This window comes from Taeniopygia guttata, chromosome 8 (assembly GCF_048771995.1).
Source record: "Taeniopygia guttata chromosome 8, bTaeGut7.mat, whole genome shotgun sequence".
In the NCBI taxonomy this organism is placed as follows: domain Eukaryota; kingdom Metazoa; phylum Chordata; class Aves; order Passeriformes; family Estrildidae; genus Taeniopygia; species Taeniopygia guttata.
This window is the reverse complement of record NC_133033.1, coordinates 18325192-18345013: the sequence shown is the minus strand read 5'-3', so window position 1 is coordinate 18345013 and position 19822 is coordinate 18325192. Positions and strand designations below refer to the sequence as shown.

Below are 19822 nucleotides of genomic sequence, written 5' to 3'. Positions count from 1 at the left end.
ACCTTTAGGCAGAGGTTTTGCCACAATTTCAAGGTTAATTAGCCTTTATAGAATTACTTTGTATGGATTTAGCAATCTTTATTGTTTACACATGCTTTCAGTGACCCTCAAAACTTTTTAGTAGGTGAGCCTAAGTACATTTGTAGTAGATGAGAGTACTTAAACCAATACAGAAGACACATCATGGTTTAATTAACACTCCATATTCATGATGTTTTAATAGACTTATTTTTTTAGATAGAAAATTTGTGTGCCTTTTGCCCTAGTTTATTACTAACAGGATGACTACTAAGAAAGTTTTATATATGAGATTTTTTTTAAGTTCTCAAATTTACATCTGAACTATTGACATAAAATTTTGAACAATACACAATCTAATTAACAATTTAGTATTAACTGATAGAAAGTGACATATATATATATATAGGTATTCTTAAAACACATAGAAAATTCATACTGCAGCTACACTGCTGGAGAATCTCTCTCTTTTATCTGAGCTCTTCCATAAAACTATGTAGTATAATCCCAATTGTAAAGGACAGTGATTCAAGGTCATTCTTGCTAAAAGTTTCCACTTTTTGTTCTACAAAGATCAGAAAAATTTTAAGAAGCCCCATCATCATAATGCAGAAATAAAAGTATGGTCATGTTTAGTAGATTATGGCCCAGAGGAAAGAATGTGAAGAGCATGGCTGCAGAGAGGAATTTTAAGTGATGTATGTGAAACTGCCAAAATGAGAATTGCAGCTGAAGGAAGTGAGCCAGCAGTCTAACTACAATCAATATACAGGTTAAGTAAACAATTACACTCTGCCAGAGCTGAAGAAAATCCACACAGCCTGACAGACTACCTGAAGTGTCTTCAGGAATAAATTCTGAATTTACTTCTTTACTTCATAGATAGCTTTCTTGTCATTTGCACAGACTGTAACTGTTTGTTGTTTTTTTTGGGGGGGTTGGTTTGGTTTGGTTTGGTTTTTTGGTTTGTTGGGTTTTTTTTGTTTGGTTGGTTTTTGGTTTTGGTTTTTGGGGTTTTTTTTTGTTTTTTTTTTTTTTTTTGTTTTTTTGTTTTTTTTTTTTTTGTAATCTATAAGGCAAAACCTCAGTGTATGAAGAGCTGTTTTTAGGTCCTGGGAAACAAATGATGCAATTGAATTAATAGTGGAGGTTGTTTTAAACATCTGGAAACTGGTGAGACTCCGAAGTGACCAAAGAACAATGTATCTTATCAGACAATCTGATTGATCAGGGAAGCAGGCTTATGAATAATTTAAAAATACGAAGGACTAATATTGGGGTCCTTTGTGAGCACTGAGCTTACCCAACATAGAAGATGTCAAGCTTAAAATGGAAACAGCTGGGTTTACCATATTTTAGGATAGTTTTATTATCAAAGATAAATGTGTGGAAAAGCTCTTTTGTGAAAACTTGGCAGTTGGTCCAAGATTCTTCTTCCCCTTGACATCCTCTTCCTCTCCTAACTTTGTTATGAAGTTGCTAAATAGCTCAAAATATTTTCAACACCATTAACAAAGATGCCTAAATCTCAAAAAGAGCTGAGATAGATTTTTAGAAGAATTAATGTTTTTTACACTGTGCCTTAGGTAAATTTCTTACCTCTTAGGTAAAACATCTGAGGAAACCTCAAAACTTTCCTGCCGGGATACATACATATAAAACTGGTAGTATAGTAGACAGCTGTTCTACTCATGTGCCCTAATTTTATATTTAACCCCTCCAGATGACTTCATGATTTAAAAATATCTGTTTCTTCTGGTGGACAGTAAAGTAGCAGAGTATTTCCCATTGCTCAGAACACATAAAAAGCAACAAACCAGTCTGTTCCCTCACCACTGCATGACATGCTTGGGATTAACTAAGCTTTGTGGTGTATCTGGTGGGAATGCTATATGGCAAATGTGTGCATGAGACAAGTGCACAGGGGAGCAGACTTCAGTAATTTTGTAGATGGGAGGTTTTTTAATTTCCTCTTAGCATGTCTTAGTGTGTTTGCATTGTGTGCAATTTTGGAGGCTTTGTGTCTTGAAAACTGAGAAGTATTTGTCTTCAAATACTGAGAAGAACTGTTGCCAAATTCTAGAAAAAAATAGCAGAGGAAACAAATTTCAAGACTTTATACCATGATGTAGTCCAAGAACAGAGTGACTTTTGATGGTATGGTCAGACTGCAGCTGCCAGAGCTCTAGATCAGATGGCAGGAAGTATTCCAGCACCTGTGATTTACAGTGGCAACACAAGCAGTCATTTGCTTCCTGTGGTTTTTCTCTTTTGTGAGAAAATGGAAAAGACCAGATTGGTCTATGTCTTAGAGGGAAAACAATGGGCTTAATTAGGTCATCATTATATCCAGCAGATTTTTCACTTAGGGGTGATGTGATAGCAATGCACTGATGATGTTGACCCAGTGGATTTGCAGGAGAACTTCTGTTTAAAATGAGGCTGGTGGATAGACTGTGGCATTGAAATATTGTGTTCTGGTGAGTTGCAGTGAGCTCTATAGCTAGCATTGGTGCTTGTTTACCACTGAGAGAAAAGAAAAGTTGTTAGGCAAGATGAAACTGCAGGGGAGAGTAGGTGTACGTCCCCAGCTCCTAGGAATTAATCTTTATCATATTACATGAAAGCTTAAATACATTAAATTTCTCTTTATCCATCTTTCTGATAAGCAATTGCTAGAAGGATGCTGTAGACTTCAAAAAGGAAGACTGTGGGAAGGAATATATGAGAACTTAAGAGGCATGTAGTACAGTATTTGCACTTAACCTACTCCATACTCAGAAAAGGTTTAGAAATTGGAGAGGTCAATTTCTTCTGCTTTAAGTATGCAATTGTGCTTTTCTTATCCACGAAGCAAAGTTATATGCTATTTTTGGCTTTGTTGAGCTTCTGAAACATTAACAGAATAATATTTTCTTTTCTATATGCCATATCACTTAAGACAGCAAATGACCATCTGCTAGATTGCATTTCTCAGCCTGTGGCCACATATACTATAATAGTTGTTTTGGCGTTCTGTAAAAATTTCTCTTCAAACTGACTAAATGATTTATGCTACCAAATTGTTCACATTTATAAACTGTATATGAAACTATTGAAATGGACTAGAATTTTATATTTTTCTTGTTCTCATGTGATATACTCGAGGGAAAAAAGCAATAAAGAGAACACAACTGTTGGAAAGGGTACATTTTCCATGTGCAACATCTCTGAAAGCACCTTTGGTTTTGCTCAAGAGACATTCCAGTTGAACTATTCTAGCACCTTTGAGACTATATCTTAGATGAGCAAACTCTGGTGAGGCCAGACTCAATAGCTGAGTGTAGGGGGAAGGGCCTCAGTGGTAAACTCATCTGGTTTTGAACCAGCTGGGAATTACTCCATCTCTTTAGCAGGGTGGAATACTTTAGGAATGCCTTCATGTGAATTTGTATCTCTGTGTTTCAGAAAGCCCTTCAAGCCACCAGGAGGAATGATACAAGGCTTGGAAGACTTATATTTGGCTCCCACTCTGCCAAAAATATTTTGTATAATTTCCTGTAAGTTGTATGGATTCTGTTTGAAGCCCTGTGCTGATACGGCAATACAGAAGTGTTTTGGATGTAGTGCTGCAGCCATTCTTGCCTCGAGCTATTCCCTCTAAAAGAGTCGTTGAGTAGATAGGAACAAATCTCCTTTGATATCTGTGTGCCTTTTGAGGGCTTTAGGAGCATCCCCCAAGAAGATTCCTAATTCCTGTGCTTTAGTAGAACTGATTCAGATTATTCACAAGACAACAAATTAGCTGAAGGCTTCCATGAAAATATGCTACTGGTTTTAGAATGCTTTAACTTTAATTTTACATGCACACTGGAACCCAGAAACATGCCTGATAGCAGTAAGGAAAGGAGGAGAAAGGAAACAATAAAAGCAAACATGGAAGTTATGAACTTAAACCCAGATGAAAAAAGGTTTCCACAATCCCCTGTTTATGCAATTTATTTAAAAGTATAATCTAATTAATTAATCATTTTTTGCTCATAATTTTTAGTACAAAAAAGCCAGGTAATGTAGTAACATGCAGATCAGCATGGAAGCTGAAGGAATGAGTATCCAGTAAAAGTATGGCCGAAAATGCAAATGTTTTTTAAACAACATTATGTCTATTTAAAAAATGAATTAGTCAATTTTTAGGTAACCACAATGCAGAGTGGAATGGATACAAATTATGTGGTAGTTGATCAAAAGGTAGATAATGGTATGTACTGCTGCATACTGAAGAAGCTGAAAATAGGAAATAGCTTCAGTAAGCTGCCTCTGGGGGCTGAGGTTGGCATGATGGACAAATAAGTCTGAAGCCAAGAAACGGGGTATGACAGATTTTTGGACTGCCCAACCCACCTCCTGTTAAAAGGAAAAGTCAGTTCAAGTGTTTTCCAATGATGATGGAGCTGACAATTAGCAGAAACACAATTCAAAAAGTGAAGGGATGTGGCACTGAGATCGGCTTTAGTGGGCATGGTGCATTAGGTCAAAGGTTGGACTTGATCTTAGAAGTTTTTTCTGACCTTAATCATTCTATGTTAGATGGATTACAAGTGTGTAGTGGAAAAACAGGTGAGAAATCTGATGTGGTAATCACAAAAGGTAGAATTGCACATTAATTTATGAAGCAGATTAAAGAAATCAATAGCTTTAGTGTAGCTATGTTTTTTGAATCAAAAACACCTCAAAATCAGAGAATGATAGAAAAATTCCATTAGTTTTGTGAGTCTCTGGGGTTGAATTTGCATACTAAAAGGGATCTTTTTAAAGCATTTTATGTTTTAACATTCTGTGCGTGGTTAAAGATTTTAAGTACTACTAGGAGTTGTGACCAGATGGGTGGGCAGCCCTGCATATGGAAGTATTTAACTTCTTCAGAATAACTTGGAGAACAAATGCTGATAGCACTGGTTATTTCTGCTGATAATAGCTGACAGTTTTTTCACTTCATCAATAATGTTTCATTTAAGTAATGAAGATATTCTAGATGTGCTGATTGAGGGATGTATGATGTGTGATTCACATAAAATTAAAGGACAAGAGGAAAAGAAATCTGTATGTAACAGAGGATTTAAAAGCTCAATACTCTACAGATGTGAATCAATCTACCAAAGAAGCCCTGAAACTTAAATATAGAAAAGGTCTGGAACTTCCTTTTTCAAAAGCTTTAAGACTCTCTGGCATTAATACCTGGAACAAAGAAAGAAGCATTGTAGAAATAATATAACTGGATCAATAGCCACATAATTAAAAGTACATTAGCAGAATGTAAAAAGATTGCAGAAAGGACTGACAGGCATAGAAATGTATGCAAAAGAGTTAGAGAAGGATAGGAGTGAGGTGAATTAAAGTCAAGCAGAGCTAGACCTTTCACTGGATATTAAACATGATAAAATTACTTAGCCTTAAGCAAGCAGTTTCAGAAACAAACTACTGAGTTTGTTTCATGTAGTCACTGTTCAGGGATTAAATGTATTGACCTAAAAAAATGAAATATTTTATTCTGTCTTCATCAGAGGCATTGGTGCTGATTGTGGTGAGAAATGGAGGTTGCATAGTAGGAATAAGTCCACAAGCTTAATAAAAACCATTGCAAATGAGATCCAAGCATTTTGGTGGAGTGAAGGGTGGCGACCAACAGTTCCTTGGCCAGAATGGTACTGGTTTATGAAGTCTCATATCTGACCATATGACAGCAAATACACAGTGATTAGAGAGAAGGAATAATGACCCAGCTGGATATAGGTGTATTAGTCCCACCTTGAGGCCCGGTAACTACTTTTAAAGGAAATCCTTGCTGTACCTGCAAATAAATGCCTGACTGATTCCAGCTTTGGTTATGAGTGGGCTGTCACGGGGCAGCGGGCGTTGCAGCACTGCAGGCAGTGCACACACACACACAGCTCCTCAGACACCACGTGTTCTTAGGGACCAGTTTACCCCAGCTTTGGGCTGCAACACTTCTGTGCAATTTGGATCTTTAAGTAGTATTAGACTTATTTTTTTTTAAGTGTCTGAGCATGGTTTACTCTAGAAATTATTCTTAATTCATTGCCTGTAACTTAATTTTCATGCATACTGGGCAGATCAAGATTTGCACAAAGATGGATTTCAGTTATAGGCTAAAATTGTCTCACAGAATGCACCAAAGCTTAATATAGGTGCAGAACAGTGATTGTGGAGATTCCCCTCCCCACAGTGATTTTGTGAGACTCCCCTCCCACTGACTTTCAAGTGAAGTGAACTCTGTAAAATTTTCTTAACTTTCTTCTTGAGGATGAGAGAGATTGTGAAGAACACTCTTGAGTCTACAAAGGCTTTCCCATAAGAATCAAATCCACTGGATGAATTTTGAATTTTGTCCTGTAAGGTAAGTGCTTTAGACCCCTTACTAGCACTAGGCATAAATTAAGTTATGAATTGCAATCTGTTCAGAAAAATTAAATTTATTTCTAAATTGTATTTAAGAGGTAAAAAAACCCACAGATCTTTTACCAATAGGTTTCCTGACAAATGAATTTTCTTCTTGACCATCGGAACCAACAACTTGACAAAAAGCATCCTAAATACCACATTTTCCTCTACCATATCTACAGGCACTGTAAGAAAAATAGGCTTAACCCAAATATCAGAAAGTGACATTTTGTGACTCATGTCCTTCCCCACAGTTTAGGACTGTCTGTTGAAGTGAAGTTTGAGAAGTTCTTTCCAGAACTGAGATGATGTGGTGGTGGGCATTTTTACAGCATAGGTAACTTTAGTATTAGAATTACTGCTTAGAGTGCTAATTCTCTATAGAGAGTGCTGGAAGAGGACTGTGTGATAAATAATAAGCGTAGGCAATGCTGATAAATTAAAAATACAACCTGGCTTTAGAATTTGCTCAGAGGAGTTTGTTAATCTTTAAATTTTCCAAAAATTTGATATAAAATTATTGGTAATGCCTGGCATCATTTGTAGGAATGTAATTCCTACATCACCAAAAGAGCTTCCATCATTAGTGGGGTGATTGTGTCATCTTCCATTGAAATATTCCACACCATTGGTGTTTCTTGGCAGACTGACATGTTTTCACTTGACGTTGCTGTAACCTCTGGGAAAGAAAGCCCTACATTTTGTGAATAATTCATTAGAGAGCCATCACACTGAAGTGTTTCATTCTTTTGAGGGAGCAGGGGAGGGATACCAAAGCTACTTACTTTTGCTTTTGGGTCTTTTTTTTTTTTTTACTTTTTTTAAATGCTACCTTGCAGTCTTAACACTTCTGAAGTATTCTTTCATAGAAACCTTCTCTACTAACATAGAGCTCAGTTCTGATCCTTTGGTTTGTGAATTAATCCATATAGTTTTTCCAAAGGGTTCTAGATCAGAGCAGTAGAAAGCTGCTGATGCAGTATAAGCTTTCTGATAATGCCAGGTTGCCTGGAACTGGACAATAATGCCAGTAAATCAAACTTTCAGAAATTCAGCGTGACTGGCTGTTTAGTAAAATGTGTTAAAACATGTTTGAAATGGCTGTGTAGACTTACATTGCCAGCAGTGAGCATGTAGGACACATAATACACTCCTGGCAGACCCAGGGGAAGGAGCCCTTTTGTATCTGACCAGAGAATGAAGGGCTCAGTGCCCACAGGTGTATTTAAAGCACTGGTGAAAATGTTTACATAGAGTTGGTTTGCCTGACTTTTGAAGTGCAAAAAGTCTGTATATTCACTTCACCTGGATAAATATACCTATTGCTAGTAATGATTTTAAAAAACAAGTTGAAACAGAAGACCCAGTACAGCTTTTTTAAAAATTTATGTTAGGTAAGCCTTTTTTTACGTAGCCTGTTTGAAGGTTCTACCAGTGACTTTTTTTCCTAAAATTGTATCAGTAGCAAGTGTTCACTTTGTTCTTTACTTTTTCACTTGTAGTATGTATTTTTTCATGTCTGCTAGAAAAGCTTGACTCTTAGTTTAAAGCATGTTCTTGATAACAGACAGGCAAGAGCTGGATGAGCTGTTCTATTCTTATGTGCAATATCTTGGGTATTTGAAGGGCTCTTTAGTGATCCCTTCCTCTAAGAAGCTCAAATAATTTCTGGTCTTTTATTAATCTGTCAGAGCAGGGGTTGCTTCTGAATTTATCTTAGTATTTCTGTCTGAAACAGCTGTGCAGCCTATGCTTCAAATTGCCAGCATTAAATCAACATAGTTTTCCTCCTCATTCTTCATCAATTTGTCATATAGATAAGCCCACTACCTGCACTAGCAATCTTCCATTATCCACTGTTCTTGCTGGTTTCTTCCATATACTCCCATCAACACCCACAAAGGCTTTTTACCCTCAGATATATTCTGTCTTTCTCTCTTTAGGTTTTTTAACTCCACTGCATAAGACAGTGTCTACAGATAGCTAATGACTCTAAAATTGAGCATGACATATGACTTATTTTGCCAGTGATATAGCTAGGTGATTTGGACTTTAATATCTTGGGATCATATAAAGGAAATTAAAAAATTATAAAGCAGATAAAAAGAAAAAAAAAATCACAAGAAAAAGGCATCTTGATTTTTTTTGTTTTTATGTAAACTCTAACATCAAAATTTCTGATTACTGAAGCTATACACACTGAAAATGTACACATTTGAGGAATAGAAATGAATACACTGCCCTCCATTATGCACTGTGCAGAAAGTGTCCTTCATGATCAGAGTTCTACCCTATGAAATTTAATCTTCATTCAGATTCTTCTGGGTTTTTTCATATATTTGCCTATCTTTAAATGTGCTTTTGTGACATCTGTATACGTAACCTCCATAACTAAGATGGGCTTATTTGCATTGTAAAAGAGTAAAGTGTTTCCAGTGCCAGTGTTATAATGAATACTATATTTAAAAGATCATGCCTCATTTTTCAATGTGCTGTGTCGGCAGCAGTGTTGTAGTCTGTCCTGATATTTCACTGTATAAATTAGACAGCTAAGGAAGGGAGAAGGAGAGCAGCAGATATAGATTGAATGACCTGTTCCATATCACAATGCACAACTTTGACAGCATGAGAAGCAAATTCCTAGCCCAACCTACTAAATAAGGAGTCATCAGAAATGTAGTCCTGATTTTTAGGAAGAGGTTAGGAGTTTGGAATTGTCTTGAATTTTATTTTGGTCCTTTTTGTGCCTCTCTACCAAAAGAATTATAACTGTATACAGTGGCTGTTGTAAACCTCTTTGAAACCATATCAGAAACTACTGATTCCAATTGTCATTCCATAATGGTTTTCTAAAATGGAAAAAAAAAAAGAAAACTAACTTTAACTTTTTTTTCATAGAAAGAAAGACATTTCAAAGGTTTCTGGTTTTCCTCCTTGGAGCTCAAAAACAAGTTGAAAAGGGGCATATGTTTTTCAATGTGTAATTTCCATGTATGCACATACTGGATGCTAAAAAAAAGAACTGATAGACTATTAAAAAAGGAATAGATATATTTGCATGGAGAAAGATCAGCAAAATAATCTAAACACCTGAAGAAAGAAATAGTTAAGAATAGAAAAAAATGGAGACTCCTCTAAAAATGTTGGGCAAGATGTTTGCAAATAGATACTTTAAAGGAGGTGAATCCTGTTTCAAATCAGAGCAAAGCTGCTGGTTCCCTTTGCTTCCCTATGGCTGCTGCAGGTGCCCCAGGCTTTTTTCTCCAGAGCAGCTGTGCTCCACTGACACAAATGGCACTTCCTGGGGACTACATCTTTAGTTACTGGTGCAAGAGTCATCGTAATGTGCAATGGGATATTTCAGTCATGCTTTCAAATGGCTACTAAAACACAGCACTGCATAAGCAAATCAAACTGCATGCTTGCAGATAGAGCTGCCGTTGACACAGTTACCTGTCTGTTATTCCCTTCAAAGAGGAGCTAATAGAAAAATTGTAGGGCAGCAAGGAAATACGTGAAAAAAACCAAACGCTTAGTGATGTAGTCTTACTGCTGTCTGTCTTCCCATCTCCCTCCTAGTTTTCTGTTTCAGCTTATGATCTCCAAAATACTGAGTTTTCCTAGCTCAACTTATTTTTTGCCTCACATCACAGAGAATGCCTAACAATGTCAAATATAGAAAAGCTGATTCAAAGTATGCCTATGTCTTCAAAAAGGTCACAGTTTTTACCTGCATAAAGTAAACATTTTGCCTGGAAGAGTGCAATATGATATGCATTAACAGAATGTTTTGCTTTTCCATAACAAAAGTCTTTTAATTTAGAATTTGTGCATTAAAGAAGGGGTAAACCCAAATGATGATTGTAAAGTTCACAGCCTGTTCTGCAGGATAGAAATTAATAGGATAAATGTTGAGAAATTGTAGCATAACGTTCCTTTCTCTTCCCTAGTATCCCGCTGTAAATATTAAAAAGGAATCACATATAAGTTGACTTTGGTGCAGCATGCGTTCCTGGCTTCTCAGGACCTCATCCAGGACATCCAGAATTTATCTGCCACAGATTTTTCAGCTGTGGAGGTTGCTGATCTCAAAAGTGGTGCAGGATTCTTCACCTAGCTCTAAGGGCTTGTGTGTCAGAGTAGGATGTTGTTGTGTGAAGGTATTGAGCTACCCATTAAAGAATAATGTACACTTCTTGGGGCAAATTAACGGGACTTAAAAGTTATTCTAGGTGCTTGGAAACTGAGCCCCACAACAGCCAGCAGTTTCTGGTCCTAGGCTTTTTTATTTTCATAGCTTTGTGCTTTGGTCATTAGCTTATTCTGCCCAGTTTGCAGCTTGTCAGGTTTTTAATTTGAGAAGTTAAGCCTGTCATCTGGATCCATAAAGTTGTATCTGTAATATGAACAGGAGAATAGTAGCACTTCAAACACCAGCATGTATTTCAGGCAGACCCTGTATACTCATAAAATGTTAGAATTTAGGATCTTTCCAATGACAGCCATGTCTGCTTTGTTTAATGTCAGGCTTCTGAAAGATCCTTTCCTAGCCAATGTTTACCTATCTGTCCCTTAAAGAGAAAGGGACAGATCTTGCATTTGAGTTACTCTCTCCAGCTGGAAATGTGTAGTACATTCTTTACTCTATTTATTACAGAGTATGTGGTACCTCCTTGAGTATACCAAGACCACACACTTGAATTGTTATTGTTCATGACATTTGCCAAATGATTTGCACTCAAATCTTATTTTTGCGACAGAATTTCAGTCTCATCTTACATTCTCTATTTATTTTGTCATCAAAACTGTTAAAATTCATAAGTGAGGCAGTTTATTTCGAAAAAATTATGGTTATAGCCTAGATATTTCCATCTAGGCTGTGTTTTTGAAACACAGCATTTGGCTCTACAGTATTTGAAAAAATCAGTGATTGAAATCTGAACTTCATGCTACCATGGTAGAAAGTATATCCTGGTTTTGTTGTCTGCTTGGGGAGGAATCAGGTTTCATCTTAAATGGTCATGGTTGTGCCTCTGTATTTTGTTTCTGGTAGGTTGTTCTACAAATCTGCAGAGTAATGATACAGAATAAAAGCCTCCTGAATACATCCTAAATGTTTTGACATGCATATGTTTTATAGATAGGTAGATTTGCCAGCATAGAATATTTGTAATTTCAGGGTTTTTAGTTGCCTTATAGTTTGGATAGGATTTTTGTGTCTCAGAAAAGAAATGTCTCTTTATCTTCAAATGATTTTTTGCAGTAGCATAAGGCAATTATAAATATGTCTGGTAAAAATAGTCTCCTTTGATTCTTTAGTAGGTGTTGCTTAAATTCATCAGTTTCTTTATTTATGTATGTGAATTCAAAGACTGAAGATCAATATGTCTGGAAAAGTTAAGAGCTGCTGGAAAGGGGACAGTGGACAGTTACTCAGATTCAGCATAATTGAGACTAGAGATGCAAACAACTGCATTTAATATTGATAGCTGTGCCTAATTTTCTTCTGATGATTTGTGTAATTTCAAAAACGTGATTTTAAAGGTGAAGCTTTCTGTAGAGCTGTCAAAATTTTATATTTCACATTTCTGAAATAATCAAATTACATCCTATACATAACTAGAGAGACTGAGGTGCTTTTCATATACAGTACTGCACTTAGCACAAAAACAAATGCTAATGTGACTATCAGTACAGGACCAAACTTTATCTGAGATCTGGGGTGTTGCCATGGCAATTCCAATTGTTGGAAAAAATTTCTCTTTTGTGCTTCATTCTGACATTAGATTGCAAAATGATGATTATGAAGAAACATACAACCCAAAATGGGGGGGTGGGGGGGGAATGTTTTATTGAAGATGTAAAACATACTTTCTATCACATTTACTTTTTCTGAACCACCGAGCCTGTGCCCGGATTGTTACAAGCTGTATTTTTTGCAGATTCAGATATATTGTTATTTCTCAAGCTGCCATAATAATACTCAATGTTATTTTTCCCAAATGTAATAATCAACATAATAAGGAACTCAGAGACATATATCCCATTTCCTATGCAAAATATCGGCTTCTAATGTATGTTATACTGCTGATGTGGTTCTTTTGCTTTTAACAATACTGCCTATGTTAGTTGAAGCATATCTAAAACACAGATCTCGCTTAAGTTATTTATATATATCAGCTCTATAATCTATGTATAATAGAATAGCTTATCCTAGCCAATAGATCAGTCATTTCTGTTTAGTTATAAAATTGTTTTTCTACCAATGCATCTCGCTGTGAGAAAATTGATATGGCTATTACCTGTTCCTTGCTAAATCAATACACAACAAGCTTTAAATAAATCAATAAATAAATAAATACACACTCCTACGCCCCCCCCCCAAAAAAACCCAACAGCCAAACAGCAAACCACACAATACTTCCTAAAAAGAAGCAAATGAAGGAGTACAGTTAAAATGTGCTTTACACTGCAATTCATGCTGAAGTTTATTGTGCATTCTTTTATGTAGGAAATGTGTAAAATGGGAAACGTTTCCAGAAGAGAACTAATTCTTGCAGTGCTGCATTGCTGCTTTATAAATAAATCATTGTCCTTTCTCTATTGATCACTGGAACAATCCAGTCGAAGAATGCTTAGTGCAGCCCTTTGCAGGATGGCTGGATTGAGAGAAAAAGCCGAGTAAGTGGGACCCAGCAGCAGGGAATTGGGAAAATCCCACACTAGTTAGAGATCAGGTTTGGTGCATGAAATTCTTGACTTGTCTTTTACCTCCAGAAAAAACTGGACAAAGCAGCTGATTTCTACAAGATATTCTGTCTTTCCGTAATGTCATTGATCAGGAGAAATTAAATGTGCGACAATACTAGTTGTAATAAGTGGATGATGCTGAAAAATCTGTGTTTAATGTATTTTGATTTTTTTTTTGAGAACACACACAAAAAAAAAGACCTTCCAAATTTATTTAATGATCTCAATTATGATATTTATTTGTCAAGAAATAAGGGCTCAAATCTGCCAGGAATATGTTTGAGTTTACAGACTCTCAGAAATCGTACTGCATTCCTGTGAGTTGAGGTGGAATCTGAATTTTATTTGGTTATCACAGATAACCAAGATCACAGCTTGCCAATCTGACAATTTGATGATGTCTGATTTTTCAGGACTTCTGGTATCAAGCCCCAAGGCTTTTCTGGGAATAGGAGTTACAATGAAGAGCTGAGAAATACTATTTGGGTTTGCATGTCTGACCAATAAGATCAGTATTGGATCTCGGAGGCACAAGCCTGTGGTTGTCATCTATAGCAAGAGTGTATACTCACAATGTTGTTATCCAGAACATCCAGCTAGTTCTAGGACAGAAAGTTCTTACTTTTCATAAAATGAGATTTACTGGTAAATGCAGTGCTCAGCTGATGGCAAGTTATTCAGGGTCATGGTGATGTATTGCTTTTAGGGCATGTTGTCATCGCATCATTTTTTTTTTCTGTTTCTCATTAATTACAAATACTTCCAGGATGCAGGTCTGTAAAATGTAATTATTTATTCCACTGGGTGTTTTATCTCTAGTGCCGCAATCAGAGGCAGCACATGCTGCTGTGTTCTCACCAGCGTGCCGTGGGGTGGCTGACGGGAAGCAAAGGGGCTTGCAAAAGACTTTCCTGGCTGCAGGCGAGGAGTGGGGCAGGGCAGAGCAGCTCGGTGAGGTGTGGGGCAGGGGCAGAGCAGCTCGGTGAGCTGTGGGGCAGGGCAGAGCAGCTCGGTGAGGTGTGGGGCAGGGGCAGAGCAGCTCGGTGAGGTGTGGGGCAGGGGCAGAGCAGCTCGGTGAGGTGTGGGGCAGGGGCAGAGCAGCTCGGTGAGCTGTGGGGCAGGGCAGAGCAGCTCGGTGAGGTGTGGGGCAGGGGCAGAGCAGCTCGGTGAGGTGTGGGGCAGGGGCAGAGCAGCTCGGTGAGCTGTGGGGCAGGGCAGAGCAGCTCGGTGAGGTGTGGGGCAGGGGCAGAGCAGCTCGGTGAGGTGTGGGGCAGGGCAGAGCAGCTCGGTGAGCTGTGGGGCAGGGGCAGAGCAGCTCGGTGAGGAGTGGGGCAGGGCAGAGCAGCTCGGTGAGCTGTGGGGCAGGGGCAGAGCAGCTCGGTGAGGAGTGGGGCAGGGGCAGAGCAGCTCGGTGAGGAGTGGGGCAGGGGCAGAGCTGCTCGGTGAGGAGTGGGGCAGGGCAGAGCAGCTCGGTGAGCTGTGGGGCAGGGGCAGAGCAGCTCGGTGAGCTGTGGGGCAGGGCAGAGCAGCTCGGTGAGGTGTGGGGCAGGGGCAGGGGCAGAGCAGCTCGGTGAGGTGTGGGGCAGGGGCAGAGCAGCTCGGTGAGCTGTGGGGCAGGGCAGAGCAGCTCGGTGAGCTGTGGGGCAGGGGCAGAGCAGCTCGGTGAGCTGTGGGGCAGGGCAGAGCAGCTCGGTGAGCTGTGGGGCAGGGCAGAGCAGCTCGGTGAGCTGTGGGGCAGGGCAGAGCAGCTCGGTGCGGGGAGGCTCGGTGGCTCCGCGCTGCCCCGCTGCTGCCGGTGCCCGGGGCTCCTCTCGCCGGGGCTGCGGCGCTGCAGCTCCCTGCTCAACGCCCACTTGACGGCAAAAATTCTCCCAGCTTGAATGATAAACCTGGACCAAATGGACTGCAGGAAACAAATCTGGAGGTACAGAAAGAGACTACATGTGTCGATGTTGCTAGCAGGGCAGAAAGCACCTGGCACAGCCCTAGTTTCCATTGGACTGGCAGTGGATGGGCTTTCCCTTTCCTCTCCCAGTGTCCACGTACCAATCGGTATAATAAGGTTCGTGCCTTCTGCTGGGATGCTAAAAGGCCTGTAATTTACATGAGCATAATAATCCATGAAGTATTTCGTTATCTGAAATAATGCGATCTATTAAACAAACACAATCCGCGGCGGTGTTTATCGCTGCTCCTGCGTTTCACCGTCTCCGGGCTCCAGCCGGAGCAGAGCCCGGCCGCTGGCCACTAGATGCCACTGTTGTATAAGGACGTGTTGGGCGCACTGCCTCAGACAATGAGTAATTTACTTAGAGAACATGTATGTGTATAATTAGGAGTCATCAATGTCTTTCTTTTAAAATAAAATAAGTTTACCATATCTAATTAGATATTTCTTATAAGATGGATTTCATTCTAATTGGGTAAAGCTATGCTACTGGTTTAAAATACAGCAAAGGATGTATTTGTATTCACTTTCACAGTTTCCATATTTTTTTAGTCCTTGCAATAAATGGATCTGATTACACCTTTTAAATCGATGTTCTCTCAAACTGGTATGACATAAATGATTGTTCTGTCATTGTTATTTTACTGCCATTGTTTTCAGCGTGTGAGGTTTTTTAGTGATATCTCTCTTAATCTCATTCTGTCTTTCCCTGTCCTCCTGATTATGATCTTAGATCTGCATCCAAACTCAAGTAATCCATTTAAAGACCCAACAGTGGCCACCACGGACGACTCTGGCTTGACCATGACAGCACAGGTTTTCCAGCAGCAGTGAGCTCAGTCATCCACAGCTAATGAGCCTGAGCTCCAGAATGTCTGTTGTGCAAGGGGCTTCTTTAAAAGCTCAGATTTCCTGTAGCTGAGTGTTTTCAGCGAAAATCTAGATTTTTCAGATGTTGGACTGTATGCAGCCTAGGAAAAATTCAAATTCAGTGTTTTTTTTTCAGGGAAAATGAAGACCTTAAAGCTTCAGTATGAATTCCAAAGGCACTGGCTAGTCCTTGTGATGCCTGGTGTGGGTAAAGCTTACACCCCTTCCCAAAGCAGTTTCATTAGTGCCTGAATTCTCTTCACCAACCTGAGTTCTGGATTTTCCCACCAAAATCCTGTGTTGCCTGCTAACGTAAGAACTTTGCTGGTTCTTTCAGATCTGTGGGAGTTTTGGTATGGGTGATCTTCCTCAGATCAGCTCTAGTGACACCGGGCTGCAACACTGACCACTTCCACCTTATGAGTGCTCCCATCAGGCTGTTCCTGCCTCTGTCTGACACGTGAGCCACTCCTGTGTTTCCCCATTATGACTAGAACGTGTCTATTCAATTTGATGGCACCTTTCAAATTACTTTGACTTATCTCCTGAAAGAAGCTACTCCTGTAACAAAACAATGGCAAAGTGATTTTAGAGTAACTTTCAGATTGTGGTTTATAACTGTGTTGAACCTCAGAAATAGCTTGTCCCAGAGGGCATGGCTTTCTCTGCTATCCGTATCTCTCATATATCAAATTATGGATTATTATACAAAAGTTGTATCTCTGTCTTATTTATTAAAGTGTTGGTTCACTAAATAAAGGATCTCAACAATGATTTGAGCTGGCTGAAAACATGCTTGAAATTTATGTATTTCAGTGAAAGGTTTTCAACAATCTCTATTTCTGAAGCTGAAGTACTTCAATTCCCAATGACCAAATTCATTAAAATATAAATTAGCATAAAGAAACATATGAATCACAATGGTATATTTGCATATCATCTATTTGGTGTGCCTATAACAGTTTCTTCATGTAGAGTAACAGCTACTGCAGTTTTCACAACCACAGAATTGAATAAATGACTGTGGGGCGAATAAGAAAGCAAAGAGGACAAGGATGAAAATTCTTTCTGCTGAATGGGGAAGAATACTGCAGAATTCTGCAACTGAAATTAAAACCCGTGTTAAACCAGTTTCCTTCACTAAGACATGTCTTAGCCAATCAATTAGCATTGACTGTCTCAGTATTCTAATAATAGGAGAGGATTTAAGGAAATGTCATGTTTCGTTTGTATTTTCAGAACTGTAGCTAATTACTGATTATTGCACAAGAGTGAATATCCTCTAAGAAATAAAAGTGAAGAGGATGGAATGAGAATGTCTTATCTCAGGGGAGTTAAATGATCCTCCTGCAGTAAGACCTTTGCATCCTCAAAAGGCAGCAACAGAAATTTCTCATAAAGTTTGACCTGTTGTTCTGTAAGTAATATATCCGAGACTCCAATACAGAGTATCTTGTCAGTTCCTTTTAATAAATGAAGCTGAACTGATACAGAAGCTTGAGTAGTTTCTCTGACCTGTACCGGTTCTCTGCTCTATGCCTTCACACATATTTCCATGAACTGTTGATACACTTGGCTAGTGAATTTTCTGTGGCTTCAAAGCTAAGCCTTTCATTTTGCCTTGTATAAAACATGCCCAGAAGCTGGATTCTGAAGAAAATACGTAGAGGGGGTAATATTGATTTTAGATGTTAGGATAATCTAAGAAAATAAAAGGGGAAGGGAACCCTGTTTTCTTTTTTTTTAGTATTTGTCATTTGTTGCAAATACTTCCCAGAAAATTACTTTGTAGTGAAGTAATTAGCTCCATTTAGCAAACATTAACTACAAATATTGCATTTTTGACATCCAGAAAGTGCAATGACAGAGATGTTGTTCTACATCTCTTCTTCATCTTTCCAGGGGACAGGAGGAAGAAAGGATTGGTTAGTGTTCAAGAATGATGGGCATCAGGTTCATTGCTGGATTTTCTGAAAAGGCTTGTGTTTGATATCATAGAGCACAAACCCAATTAGCTCTAATGTAATTTGTTAGCTTTTGTGATGCAACTCGGTGTGTGTCATTGTGCATTCTCTGATCAAGTAATGTAGGGAGAGAGTCAAAAGAGCCAAATAGTCACAGATTTATGCCCTTTCTAGAACTGACTAGGACATTTTGAATCCTATAGGAGAATAGACCTTTACATGTCTAACTTACCTAGAATATCTTTAGGAATATGACTTTTAATGCAGTCCCATCTTTCTAAACAGCTTCAGGGTCATCCCAGTGTTTCTAGATAAAATTGAAGACATATAAAATAAGGAACTGCTGAGTTTTCATCAAACTGAGAAAGAATAAATCATAAGATGTTAAAAAAAATGTTTCATGACTAAAGCTTTTCAAACAATGCATTATTACTGTATTATCATATCCCACTAGTTCTTCAGTCACATGAGAACACAAAGCATGTAAGTAACCTAAGCATGACTATTGCTGCTCTTTAGGAAAATGGTTCAATAATTCATTGATCTCCCATTGCTTAAGTTTACTGCCTAAGATATAATCCTCCTTTTTCTTGATATGGTCAAATTTTTTTGTAAGTGGAAGAATTTTTAATATTCAACTTGGTAGCATTTGAAATCAGCCTGAAATAGAAAATTTTATGAGTGTTTTATAAACTTCATTTAAACTGAATTCTAGGAAATGTGGAAAAAAAGTATTGCAGATGTGTAATTTTTAAGGAATTGGGAGGAAGGGACACCATTATGTAAAGGAATGTTTAGTATCAAAGCATATAAATAGCTTTAGCTGACAGCAGAACAATAACTTCAAAAGTTAACAAATCATTCTCAAATTTTGATAGAAAAGGAAGCTAGAAAAAGAAAGCTAGATTTATTCCATTCTGAAGATAAGAAAGGCTGTTTTAATTGTGATTTTTAAGAATTTTTCAGACGTGCTCTACTTTTGATTTCAGTGTTTTTCATCCTGATTTGCACTAATAAAAACTAGGTGCAAATGAGTGCTGATGAGTCTGTATTGAAGTTAAACCAAATAGTTGAAAATGTCTATGAATATTCATTTAAATTCAAAAATTAACTCCAAATTGATCATGCCTATGACTTTGTGAATTTGCTTTCTACAAGCATACATGCACTTGAAATTACCTTTCATGAATATTTGCAAAAGCAAATTTTCAATTAGATATTTCATATACTTGCAGAAAATAATTTTTCAGTGATATATTTAATTGTGAGATTTGGATTTTACATCATGCTGCCTGATATTTGTGATCTGTTCTGTGGGAATGAATGTTTGAAGGCCTCCAGGAAGGTTTTAGCTGGATGGAACACTTTGGAAAACCTTTATCTTGTGAATTACATGATTCATCAAGAAGCACAAACAAATGAGAATATACAAGAAAATAAGAAACTGTGCAAATTTCCAATTTCCATTTGAGGATTTTTTAAAAAATATATTGAACATTGCACTTCAGCATGAAGTGAATCTTAGAGTCCAATTACTCCTCATTTGTGTTGTCAGGCCATGATCATGGATGGCCAAGTTCAGTGACTATGTCCAAGGAGAATAATTTTAAGGAAGTTGATGTTTGGATTTTTAACCATTGAAGACAAGAATCATGATAGATTGCAATAGCTGATAACTTGGGGTAGCTTAGAAAAAGTGGTATACATGCAATGACTGTCACTGGAGTTCCAACATGGGATGTGTGGTTTCAATTAGAAACTGACTTCATGAAAGAGGTCCTAGATCTAATAAGATGTTTGCATAGAACTGTTCTCATGGTGTATCCAGTTTAAA

At 38.1% G+C, this 19822-nt stretch overlaps 1 protein-coding gene across 13 annotated transcripts in view; it reads left to right on the top strand.

Annotated features, from left to right (window-relative positions):
- The window catches only part of PLPPR5 (phospholipid phosphatase related 5), a 211675-nt gene that overhangs the window by 109467 nt on the left and 82386 nt on the right, over window positions 1-19822 (top strand). For 12 of the 13 annotated variants that reach the window (XR_012057149.1, XR_012057150.1, XR_012057148.1 and 9 more), the window contains exon 6: window positions 16362-16484. Coding sequence is in view for 1 of the 13 variants with exons in the window: in XM_072932838.1 (XP_072788939.1) it covers window positions 16362-16430 (69 nt within the window). In the remaining 12 variants the exon portion in view is untranslated. Of the gene's footprint in view, window positions 1-16361; window positions 16799-19822 lie in introns of those variants that run through there. The other variant, XM_072932838.1, reaches the window with a different exon arrangement.